At 43.9% G+C, this 12,662-nt stretch overlaps 1 protein-coding gene across 2 annotated transcripts; it reads left to right on the plus strand.

The window, feature by feature from the left end:
* Positions 1-8,995, plus strand: irf4l (interferon regulatory factor 4 like). Of its 2 annotated transcripts, XR_009671266.1 has the most exons (9): positions 1-490; positions 1,176-1,362; positions 1,684-1,760; positions 2,671-2,809; positions 2,910-3,011; positions 3,565-3,942; positions 5,308-5,420; positions 6,981-7,635; positions 7,907-8,995. XR_009671266.1 is itself a non-coding variant. In XM_061034264.1 (8 exons), the coding sequence occupies exons 1-8, from the start codon at positions 293-295 to the stop codon at positions 7,140-7,142; spliced, it is 1,356 nt and encodes a 451-aa protein (XP_060890247.1). In that variant the 5' UTR covers positions 1-292; the 3' UTR covers positions 7,143-8,995. The 2 variants fall into 2 exon arrangements, 1 of the variants encoding a protein (XP_060890247.1); XM_061034264.1 differs by having other exon boundaries at positions 6,981-8,995.
* Positions 8,996-12,662: the final 3,667 nt, after the last annotated feature.

Below are 12,662 nucleotides of genomic sequence, written 5' to 3' on the forward strand. Positions count from 1 at the left end.
AGGATTTAAGCGCTCCCGCCGTAAAGATGAGGGCTTTCTGAATGAGTGTGTTTCAAAAGTGAGCCGAGTTTCAGGTAAGAGAGCAGCTCCACGCGCTTCCAGGGCGCAGAAGTTAGTCTGCGTGGGTTTTTTTGAGAGAGAGAGAGAGAGAGTTTTTCTAAACGTGAAAAGTTTCTGCAGGACTTTCACAACAACAACAACAACAACAACAACAACAAACAACAACAACACAGGAGCACTTTGAAACACCTCAGACTCCTGACAAGCGGACGTGTGGCAAAAGTGCGCAGAGATGAACGCAGAGATGGAGTACACGGGCTCCGGGAGCAGCGGCAACGGAAAGCTGCGCCAGTGGCTGATCGAGCAGGTGGACTGCGGGAAATATCCCGGGCTGGTGTGGGAGAACGACGAGAAGAGCATCTTCAGGATACCATGGAAACACGCCGGGAAACAGGACTACAACCGAGATGAGGATGCCGCGCTTTTTAAGGTGAAACACCCGCAGCCTCCTCCCGAGCCCATCCATCATTACAACTCATGACTTAAACTATTTTAAGTTAATAATTAGCCTACAAACTGAGGACACTTATCATAGCCCTTTATTCATGTAAATTAAAGGGAGATAATTTATAGGCCTACTAGACTATAATCTATTTAAGATTCGGCGCACTACTAAGAGATGAGAAACTTTCCTCATTTCAAACACGTGCAAAGTTTCTCTTGTAAGATAATGCATATATTCTGCTGTAAATATTGAAATATAGGCCTATGTAGTTTCAAAAAGGCTTTATTTTGTAAGTAAACTATTTTTTACGGCTGCATCTACTTAATTTATTATCGATTAGTCGCCGACTTTGTTTGTCAATTCCCGCACCATTTATTGATTGAAGATGGGTTATAGAGTCCTTACGAGAAGTCTAAAGATAGGCAGAATTTAATCTCAAAAGACATGGAAAAAAATAGAAGATATTCACATTTGAGACGCTGAAATTGTTGCGAATAAATAAATAGAATTTTGGGTGTGTAGACTGCCTCAATTAACCGACTGATTGTTTTAATACCTGTTGGAGTAATCGTTTTAGGCTCTTTACGAGGCTATACATGCTGCACAGTGGGCTGCTGTCAGGCTCATCATTGGGTTACATGGTTACATTTCCCCGGTGCTTTGTCTGCAGGCTTGGGCGCTGTTTAAAGGCAAGTTTCGGGAGGGCATCGACAAGCCGGATCCGCCGACCTGGAAGACTCGCCTCCGCTGCGCCCTCAACAAGAGCAACGACTTCGAGGAGCTGGTGGAGAGGAGCCAGCTGGACATCTCAGACCCGTACAAAGTTTACCGCATCATACCAGAGGGCGCCAAGAAAAGTAGGTCCAACCTCAGGCACCTGTCCTGTCATACTTTGGAGATTTTAAACGAGTTATGATTTGGTAGTAAACGCCAGTGAAGCGTGGAGAGTTAGTCTCTGAGTCAGTGGGTGAACTTCTTTGACTGATTTTGTTTTTTTATTAAACTTAGTTGGAAAGTTGGAAATTCTGTGTAAATGCCTTTACTGACTGATCAAAGGTTAGTGACTCCTCAGTGGTGCAGTGAAAAACCACCAGTGAAGGTCACAACAGGTGTGGACTTTTCCTGTGCATGAGTCTTATGAGTCTAATTAGCTTTCTTCTTGTGTGTGTTGCATTCAGGACCCCGACAGGAGGACAGCCCTCTGAGCCCAATGAGCTACCAGATGCACCCGTCCTACCCCACCCTGCAGCCTCAGGTGATTTTCATACTCAGAGAGGGGCGGGTTTAAGAGAGAGAGAGAGAGAGAGAGAGAGAGAGGGGCTGAATGTGAAACAGAGACAGTCGATGAGAAAGCATGCCTGAGCTGTATATGCATGAATGACCTTGGATACTCATGCAAAGTGAAGGTCACAGGTTTAGGAGTTGTAGCTGCGGATGTTGTCAAATGTTGGCGACACTTGGAGAAAATCAACACAAAGGACGAGTGGATTGTCCCGTGTGTGTGTGGGGAAAGTGAGAAGGATGGGATGTTTAAGGGGTGAGAATCATGTCAAAGCACATTTGTCTTCAGGATTTTAGAAACATTTTCTACCACTTAAAAATTGTATATCTACATGTTTCATTATATTTTGTAGATTTGATCTCTCTGTGAATCCCTGAAACCATATGAGACTGTACTCATTCTGAGCATATGGTTCATGTGTATCGATTATGGAGTATTTTTTATTGGTCTAATAAGGTCTTTTAATGCATATCCATATTTGTCATTTAATCGTTTTTTTTTAATCATGTAAAAAGCTAAAAGCTGTTTACTGTTGATGCAAAAGGTCGACGAGGGAAAAAAAAAGTTGAAATCTAGAAAAAGCTACAAACTCTGAATGAAGCATATCAGATTCCTGCTGTGTGTTGGGACTATGCTGAATGACATCATGCATCAAATAGAATTAATTTAATTTTGTGACATACTTGTAAACATTAAAATATACCTCATAGTTTTTTAAATGTATACTTTTGTAATTCTGCTGTGGAGCTTTAATAATACTTCAAATGTGCAGTCCAAAGACTTGACCGTTCAAATTCACTTTTTCAACTCATGACGAGCAGTAGAAGAAGTTTATGCCCCTGTCTGTGTCTGCACGTTGGACTGACTGTGTGTGTGTCTGCAGGTTTCTCAGTACATGCCCACAGCAGAGTGTGGCTGGAGGGATTACTGTCAGGATCCGCCCTCCCTCTCTGAGCTGCCCTACACTCAGTTTCCCTGTCCGCCCCGCAGCCTGCCGTGGCAGGGCCCGGCCGTGGACAATGGTACGGCGTTGAACACGACTTCACTAGTGTCTGCATCCCTTCACAGTTTGTAAACGTGTTCGTTTTTTTAAGCTCTTTGTTTGTTGGTCTGTGCGTGCAGGATACCAGCTCAGAGCGTCCATCTACTCGTACAGCCCCGCTGACAGTCAGCCGTCACCATTCACTCTGGACGCCAGCATCAGATCAGCAGAGGCCCTTTCAGGTAAACCAACACTTTCACTTCACTTTGCTTGTCTGCACATCCTGAAATCAGAAAGAGAAAGATTACCGTTGGTCTGAGATGACGTGCATTTGTTGACAAGCAGAGGAGACGGTTGTTAGCAACCAAAGACGACCAAAATGTCGACCTACTAAAGTTCAGTAATATTAACGAGTTTTGCACAAATAAGACTCTGCTAGCGTCCACAGCCCGTTGTAGAGACAACTTTTTGGTTTAAGGTGTAATCTGTATGAGACACAACTTGGGTCAGATGACTTTCTTCACCCAGTAAAGCTGACAAAGATGAGAGACTGATAAAACGATACAGCCTAACAGTACATCTAAATCTGCAGGGATGCACACTCAGCTTCTTGCTCTCTCTGTTTCTCCTCTCTACGTCCGTCACCTCTTCCTCTTCAGCCTCAGCCGTTGTATAGAACAGCGAGTGAAATTGATCTACACTGTTCTATCCTGCGCCCAGGATAACATTTCCTTCAAAAATTGTGACAAGAAACTGTCACTGACCTGCACCCATGTCATCCTCTCCTCCTTTTAGACCTCCGCCTGCATGTGTGTGTATATTTCCGGGACTCTCTGGTGAGGGAGGTGACCGTCTCCAGTCCGGAGGGGTGTCACATCACACCATGTTCCCCCGGGGAGAAGCACTTCATGCAGCCTGGTGGTCGCGAGGTGATAGCCCTGCCCGTAGAGAGTCTGTCCGCCCAGAGGAGGACAGACGAGTGTCCCCCGAGCCCCCCGTCCGACCTGGAGAGGGGCGTGTTACTGTGGATGGGCCCAGAGGGACTCAACGCTCGGCGGCTGTGTCAGAGCAGAGTGTACTGGCAGGCAGGACTGTCCCAGTACGGAGACAAGCCCAACAAACTGGAGAGAGAGGTCACCTGTACACTCCTGCACACACAGGACTTCCTCACAGGTGAGACGGCAGGAAGCAACTACAGCTAACCAATCGTTTCATCGCCTTTTGATCTGACGATTCTTTAGCCTTGAAACTTGAATTAAGAAGTGAGAATGAGCATCTGAAGGCCAAGGTGACGACTTCAAGTCAACTCCTTCAGATTTACTATAGAAGCTACAACCAGAGTAGCGGACATCAGCTAACAATGTAGCATGAACCGACGTCAGTATCTGATGTGTCAGATCAATGTAATGCTAGCATCTTGTTCTCCTAACTGCTGAGTCAGAGAGGAGGTTTTTGTTGGGCAGAAGAAGTCACTGTCACCTGTTTTCATGGTCAAACCTGAGAGAAAATGTCAGCATTGTGGGAGTCCTATGCCGAAAAAAGTCATGAAAAACATCGGCACTAGAATCGGCAAAATATGTCAAATATTTAAAAACAAGCACTGATATGACAAGTATCATTATGTTTTCAAAGGAAATGTACGAATGGAGCAAGACGACGTGTCATTTTTTAGCTCTTAGATTTGCAAAGAGAAGAAGTTTCAGGTCTCCGATGGTTATAAGTGATTTATTTTTGTGCTGCTCTTTATGGATCCTGAAAGAATTTTCAGGAAGACAGAAAGTTTTTGAATCAACCTTAAGGGTTTAGCTGCTTCTCTATTATTTTAATCTAATGTTAGAACACAAACTGGGGGTAAGGAGGGGGGCAGCTGTGGCTCAGTGGAAGGTTGGGGGTTTGACCCCCAGCTCCTGCAGCTTCATGTCCGATGTGTCCTTAGGCAAGACACTTAACCCTAAGTTGCTCCTGCTGCTTCGCCGGCGGAGTGTGAAAGTGTATGAATGGATTAGATACTACTGAGACTTTACACAGTAACCTCGGCCCTCAGTGTGTGAATGTGTGGGTGTGACCTGCGGTGTGAAAGACTAGAAAAGTCCTACACAAGCTCATGTCCATTTACCTTTACAGTAAGTCCAGATATGAAGTTACAAAATGAAGCCTGAATGACTAAACTTTCTGTAAGACATCCACAGTTCATTTACTTTAAGTCTCTTTGGGGTGAACAAAAACCCCTCAGAAGGTTGACATCAGCTTCAAACTGCGGCTTCTTTACAGTATTATTATTATCATGATGAGGTAACACTCACATGACTTCCTCACAGCCACATCTTCGCCACCCACATGCGTCTTACACACAGCTGTGTAAGAAGTCTGACAGATCACTGAATTTGCATACGTGGTGTAGGCAGGACTTTCCATTCGATCTCACAAAGGTCATGTTACTTCAAGTGAAATTCTGATGAATTCATTTGTTTCAAGATAGCTTTTAATGTCAAAGTTATGCATGTTTCAAATTTCTTCATGTCCTTTGTGGTTTTTCAGAGATCCAGAGCTATGGACTCCACGGTCGCCCGCCGCCTCGTTTCCAGGTCCTGCTGAGCTTCGGAGACGAGTGTCTGGACCCGCAGAGGCAAAGACGCACCCTCACAGTCCAGGTGACCACGGCGTCCTCTAATATCATCACACACTCATATTTCTATCATTGTTGTCGTTCATCCACTCAACTAAACATAAGGCTCACTGTGAGGTTCTGAGATCAGAGCTTCAGCATCAGAATCAATAAAATCCTAGTGAGGTTTGAAAGGTTGAAAGTTGAGTCCTGAAAGTTTAACGTGAGGTCTGAAATGTGAAAATCAGGATTTGAAAGTGTGTGAGAAGTTTTTCACAGTCATAATGTTTAAATTCAGTTTCTGAACGAGTCTCGCAGAGATGAAGCACTTTGCACATTTCACTCAGTCGGAAGATTTGAACATGGAAATTCAGCTTTGGGTGAAGAGAGGATCTAACACCTGGAAACAAAACCACGAGGCAGGAGGGTCAACCAGCTTCTTTTTTTGTTTGGCCTTTAGTGTCTTTGTTAGAGCTTACAGGGTGAATGGACTTCATTATTCAGACATGCTCCATGTTTCCACTCAAAGGACGTAGAGTCCGAAGAACTGGGGATGTGAGTGATTAGTTGACTAAATGGTTAATGACATCATCCTCGCTAGTGGGCACAAGAATGACTAGTCAAGTAAACTAATTATTAATATTTGTATCAAGTCAAGTTGAATGTTGTGTCTAAGTATCCTCCTGCCGCTAGCTGAGGCTTCTGCTCTGGTAAATAGCTACTGCCATGATGCTCTACCACCTGCATGTAAACGAGCACAGTGGACTGATGGCATCTCAAAGAAGAAAATGGAGATAAAGTTGTGGACGTTTACCTGCAGGGAGGAGGATAGCGGTGCTCGCACTGCTTCTTTAAGTGCACCTCCTAGCCTTCATTCTCCAAACCTTTGACCGTCCTTAAAGTATGATAACAGGTACCTGCTCCCAGCGGGCTAAAGCGTTGCTCTGCCACACTGCCTTCATTACAAGGGAGCGAACTTCATAGGGGGCAGAGATCGGTCTGATCAAGGTCTCGGTCTCGTCTTGGAATCAAAGCCTAAAAGCATTTTTACGCGGTCTTGTCTCGGTCACAGACTGACCAGTCAAGACCACCACCGGAAGTCATTACTGTGATTAAAAAGAAAACACCCCTTTCTGAAAGAACGAGTAACTTGAATTCATTCATAATCTGATTTTCATCCCTCGGTTACGGACGCAACCTTCCCGGTTTTACGGTCTTAGTGAGTGACACACACATTTTTTTTTATTGATATTTATGGTCTTGGTCTTTACTCGGTCTTGATCCCTAAATGTCTTGGTCTTGCCTCGGAGCACTCTGGTCTCGGTCTTGGTTAATGTGGTCTTGACTACAACACTAGAGGTCGGATTCAAACCCACAGCCACTGTAGCCTCTGTACTTGGGGCCTGTGTCTTAGCCGCTGTGCTATCAGTGCTCCCGCAGTGATATTCTTTAACTTTAAAATCTTGATTTTACTTTTCAAACTGAACTTTAAACCTTAAATAATTAACCCTTTATGCTGTGAAATACTAGTTTCAGCACCCTGAGTATATGTTGACAGTTGTTGTAAAGCCTTCCACTCACCTGTCTGACCCGTCTGATGCCTCAGGTGGAGCCGCTGTTCGCCCGGCAGCTCCTGTACTACGCCCAGCAGATGGGCAGCCACTACTACCGCAGCTTCGAGCACCCGGGGGTCTCAGACCTCATAAACCCCTCTGAGGACTACCAGAGAGCCATCCAACACCACCAGAGCAGCAGCCTGCAGGAGTGACCTCAGGAGGAGTGAGAGACTGTAGAAAACTTTCAGATGCAACGGCGACCGTTTCTCCACACGGAGGACGATCTCAGACGGCCTTATACATCTACTTACGGACATTTACTGACAGGGCATGTTTGTATTGTGATGAAAACCAAAGTGACTTTTTTATTGTACTCAGGATATTTTTGTGCACTATAGATATTTTACATTCTGACTTTCCAAAGAAAACTGACAGCTCAGGTGATTGTACTGTAAAAATACTTTTTGTTGAATTAAGTCCCTTCGGGGGAAAGTTATGCCCTTTAATTAAAAAGACATATTCACTTTCTTGCCCTGAAGTAAATCATGTAATCAATACTCTCTCCAGTGAACATGAAGCCCGTTAGCCTAGCTTAGCACAAATATTTGAAGCAAAGGGAAACAGGTGGACTGACTTATTGCAAAGGTAGCAAAATCTGCTCATCAAACCTTTGAAACAGTTCAACATTAAAAACTAAATTATTCTGTTTTTTGTGCTCGGGTTGATTTTTAAGAGTGTTGAAGAGTTCAGATTTTTCCAGATTTCCATCTGAGAACAACAAAGCATGCCGAGGTCAAAAAGCTCCAGCAACACTTGTAGTACGAAGATCAACTTCATTAACAAATTAGACCGAGGCGTTTCGGCTTGTGGCCTTCAGCAGGGTCGTCATCACGTGACCTCTTCAAGCCTTTCACTCGTCATGCACCTTGGTAGTTGGTGAAGTTGTGCCAGAAAAATCCTGCTCCGCAAGAACAAGCGTGCTCAAAGACAGCTCTGGATTCAGCAGCTAACTCGACTGACCCTAACTTTCTGTCAAGTGTCAGGCTAGCACCAACACTGTGCCTTTATAATAATGTATGCATTAGTCCAAACAGAGACTCTGTGATGTAACGATCAGCGTCTTCCTGCAGGTCAGTATGTTAGTGTAGCTGAAGCGGGTAATACTTGCATGCTGAATATCTGGTTTACGTTGGTCTTAAAGGGCTTTTAAAATGTTGCTTTCAGGTACATTCGCTTCATCAAAGATGTTAGCAAAGCACCAAAGTGACTGAGATAAACACAGAACAAATGTAACAGGTTGAACTTAACGGTTTATCAGCAGAACTTTAAATGACAACAGCATCAGAAAGTAACTCTTAAGAAACTCTTAAATCTTCAGCGATCAAATGGTTATCGCTGCTAGTCGTCTAACGCTACAGTGAATTTTGTTATTAGCGCCACGTCGCTATGATTCAGTCTATTGACTGGCAGATAACCAGCTCAGGAGCGCTCGCTGTGGGCAGCCCCCTTGCTCTGATGTGTCTCCATCAGTGCATGTCCACAGGACCCTGTTTGTGCTTGTGTGTGTATTTCAGCCTATGTTTAGCATGTGTAGCATGTTCCACAAAAAGAGTGTCAAATTAATTGATAAGGTATATCTTCTTCAGCGATAAGTCATGGAGTCTGCACAAACGCTAACAGAGATTAGACCATAAAAACAGATTTTAAGAACGTCTTAGGACTGTGCTATGCTATCTGTTATCTTAGCAGTTGTTATGCTAAGCTTAGCGGCTCGTCTTCTGGCACATCAGTAGCTTCATGTTTGCTGTTCACGTCGAAGAGTGGAAAGATTTCTGAATGTAACTCCTCTTCTAAAGATTTTTAAATGAAACTCTCAGGGAGATGCTTTCTATATAAGCTCTTGTGAACTTAGTTTTTGAATCCGATATTTGAGATGCAGAAGAGATTTATAAATGTGAGGGTCAAACATCAAATCTGAGAAAAAATGGAGGTGAATGTTTTTGGGTTTTTTGCCTTGAGAGGAGCACTTCTTTTGTAAATAAACAATAAAAAGCTTCGATGTAAAGATTGACGACCTCTGTTCTTCAGCGTGTGTGAGCTCTTTGGGTACTGTCAGTATGTGTGTGTGCGTGTGTACGTGTGAACAGGAAGTGCGGTTCAGATGCAGGATGCGGCTGGTTAATCAAACACTTCATTATAACAAACAATGTGATGACATCACAAGGGGAGGGGAAACAGAGAGGAAGAGGTCGGCCACGCTTTCCGCAGCGCGCTGAAGAGAAAGCCTTCCTGCGTTCTGCTCACAGATTACAGTCTGTTTCCACTTCCATGGAAAACAATCGGCAAAAAACCCTCGCTTAATACATAATTTACAAGAAGAGCAGGGAAGATATCATCACATGATAGTGGCTGCCTGCTTTAGGGGAAACAGTTTTACTCTGAATCCAAAACCTGAAGCCTTCTTAGCAGGCAGGGACAGAATCTGTAAACACATCAGAGGTGCAGCTAATCATTTATCAATAATGTGCTCATTACAGCCTCACAGGCAGCTAGCTAATGTGCGACATGTTACACATAAATATATCAGAAATCAAGTCTATCCTCTGAGTCATGACTGTCTACAATGAGGGAGAAGCTCGAGTCCCGCTGGCTGTGTTGTTGTCAGTGTCGTGTTTACATAGACGGGACGGCCGGCTGCTCCCCTTGTGTTTAAAAGCTGTTTTAGTCAAGGACTAGAGAGAAGAAGAACATACTCACTGATTATTTGGATGTCATGTAAGTGTCTTTAGATCACGGTCATTCTGTGTCAATTTATGTGCAATATGAAGCTACGAGCTAACCAAAGTGCTAACACAACAAAGCAGGACAGAGCCAAATGCAGCTCGAGCAACGGACAATTTTGTCTGCGGCTTGAGCTTAATTATGGTAAGATGGACGATATCAGTGGAGCCAGCGGGGGAGAAGAGTGCTGTGCGTGCGTGTGTGTCTGACTGTGTGTGTATGTGGAGCTCACACTGTGCCGTGTTTCCACAACAGATAATTTTTTGCTTCACCAACTTTAGGGCTTTGTCTCAGTTGGAAGAGTCGGTCGTCTCTCAACCGGAAGGTCAGGGGTTCAATCCCCAGCTCCTACAGCTACATGTCCGATGTGTCCTTGGGCAAGAAACTTAACCCCAAGTTGGTCACGCTGAGTGTGAATGTGTATGAATTGGACTAGTTAATATTGACACTTTACATAGCAGCCTCTACCATCAGTGTGTGAATGTGTAGGTGTGACCTGAGGTGTAAAGGTGTTTTGAGTAACCAGAGGACTAGAGAAGAACTAAACAAGCTCAAGTCCATTTACCATTAACTAAAACTGATGAAGAAAACATTTAATCGCATGTTGGCTACAGTGTTTCACTCCACGGTTGAAGCAGAAGTTACATGATTGATTTCCGCATGTTAAAGTAGCAGTATGCAAATGAACATTCAAAATGCTTGGATGGATAACCGTCAGAATAAGTTGAGCGCGGGTCTTCTGATCAAAAAAGGTGAGCTCAATCACAATTTCTCTGACGTGTCTACATTTCTCCATCCTTTTAATAACCCACACACACACAGTTGCAGTTTTGCAGGTCTTGTCATCTTTTCTCCTGAATGGAACAGAGTTCTGGTGTATAAAAAGAGCAAAATAAAAAATAAAAAACTCCCCCCGACTCACTTGTTACTGTAAACAGAGAGCGGATAAAGGTTTCAGCTTTGAACTTATTTTGTGAATGAATCCGGGGGAGGACAGAAAGCTAAATTTAGAACACAGAGAATCAAAACAACTTCTGCCTGCCCTGCACGGCTTTCCCCTAAATGTAGAAGGGGAAACCGAGATCAGAGCCACAAACGTGGATGAAAACAAAGTTGAGGCCAGAGGATAACTTGAATGTGTGAACGGAACAATCACACGTCGAGTCGAAAATTGCTGGTGTCCTCAGATAACCCCTCTCATGTGAACCGTGGGTGTGTCGCTGTCTGTTTGTACCGCTCTCTGGAAGTCACCTCCACCCACGACCAATCTCACACTTTCTGTTGTCGCCATCTTCCTCTAGGATCCATTCACAGCCTCCTCCTCCTGTGTGCTGCACTCCGAATAACGGCACTACACCCTTCCCCACCCTGAACCAGCACGCCCTGCACCCGCCCTCGTCCTCCCAGAGGTCTAGACACTGATGTGACAAACAGCACGAGAGAGCTCTGTGTGTGTGTGTGTGTGTGTGTGTGTGTGTGTGTTAAAAAAAAAGTCATGAGAGAGCTCTGGAGTTCCAGAGATGAATGGTGTAAGCTGCTGGTTTAAACCAACATGCACGCAGACTAACTGCCCTCTGATATGCAAAGAGGGAAACCTGGGTTTGACATTTAGAGCTTCAGTTGAAACCATATTTAACCTTGATGATTGGATATGCATATATGTTTCTGCTGCATTAATTTTCTTGGTTTGTGTGTTTTTAAATTTGCAGTTTTTTCATTTGCAAGTAGTTTGCAGTTCACATATTTGTTCTGTATTTCTGCAGCTTTTTTTTTTTCCTTTTACAGGAAGTTTCAGTTGTGTGATTTGTTTGGGATCTTTTGGGGTTTTTAGTGAGTTTGTCCTTGTCAGCGACTGTGCACATTTCTGGAGCTGGGTGTCTGAAATATCCTCTGAATGTCTGCAACAGGGCCTTCAAGACGCAGCTGAGAGTTATGTGCACAATTTGACAATTGCACCAACATCAGTTTGTGCTAAATGATCAACGCTGGGATCATGGATCTCTTACTCTTGCAGGCACCCTTAAAGGAGATATATTATGATAAATCCACTTTTTTCAGTGTTTTTGAACATATGTTTGGGTAACCTGAGTGTCTACTGAGCCACAAAATGTGAAATAAACCCATCCAGTCCTTTGTTTGTGGTCTGCATAAGTCTTACAACACAGAGAAAAATGCTCTGTTTCAAATGTGCTCTGCTTGTGATGTCACAGTGGGATTCTGGTAAAAAAAACAAAACCTTCCCTCCCCTGGTATCTCCACCCATGGACTCCACCCCCAGCCTAGAACAAAACTTTAGCGCAGGTCCGCCATTTTAATTCTCGGTACAGAGGAGTGATGTCTACCAGGAAAACTCAGGGGGGGCTCATTGCATTTAAAGAGACACACACACCAAAACGGAGCGTTCTGAGAGAGCTGGTTTATACAGGGTCACAAACCTCCTCTGGTGCTTGATTCGTGTTATAATTTGACCAAAGCACAGCACATATGTTTCATGTAGACCACAGCGGACTGTTTGAAAAGGTGGAAAAGGGGGATAATATGTCCTCTTTAACACACTTTTAGACCATGTGTAGTAACCAAAATAAGGTCACAGTTTCCACGAGTCGCACTGAAAAGACTTAACCCAGGCGAAAGTTTGTCTGACAAAAAGCAGCCCAGCAACGGTTGCTATGAGAGGGAGCTCTCTGATTAGTGAGTCAGTGGACCAATCAGAGGATTGTAGTAAATAAATGATCTTTTGGCAAAAACTTAGTCTCCGTGGCTGCTTGGGACTTGAGGGCTTTTGGTCTTTTTTCATGTTGTGTCTTGGTCTGCCCTAGTCGGGGCAAAACTATAAAAAACATTTATATTTAAAAACACACAAGGAAACACAATTTGATGATGAAGAAAACGTGATGTGTGAAAAGCACCAAAAACAACTTTTCCATAAAAAAATGTGAACGTAGAGCATG

Source organism: Labrus mixtus, chromosome 3, assembly GCF_963584025.1.
Source record: "Labrus mixtus chromosome 3, fLabMix1.1, whole genome shotgun sequence".
Taxonomy (NCBI): domain Eukaryota; kingdom Metazoa; phylum Chordata; class Actinopteri; order Labriformes; family Labridae; genus Labrus; species Labrus mixtus.

Excerpts from the sequence above, each read along its gene's own strand:
- irf4l (XM_061034264.1), top strand. The coding sequence starts at position 293 with ATGAACGCAGAGATGGAGTACACGGGCTCCGGGAGCAGCGGCAACGGA. Across the intron at positions 3,012-3,564 it reads ATCAGCAGAGGCCCTTTCAG|ACCTCCGCCTGCATGTGTGT; the intron begins GTAAACCAACAC and ends TCCTCCTTTTAG. Across the intron at positions 5,421-6,980 it reads GACGCACCCTCACAGTCCAG|GTGGAGCCGCTGTTCGCCCG; the intron begins GTGACCACGGCG and ends CTGATGCCTCAG.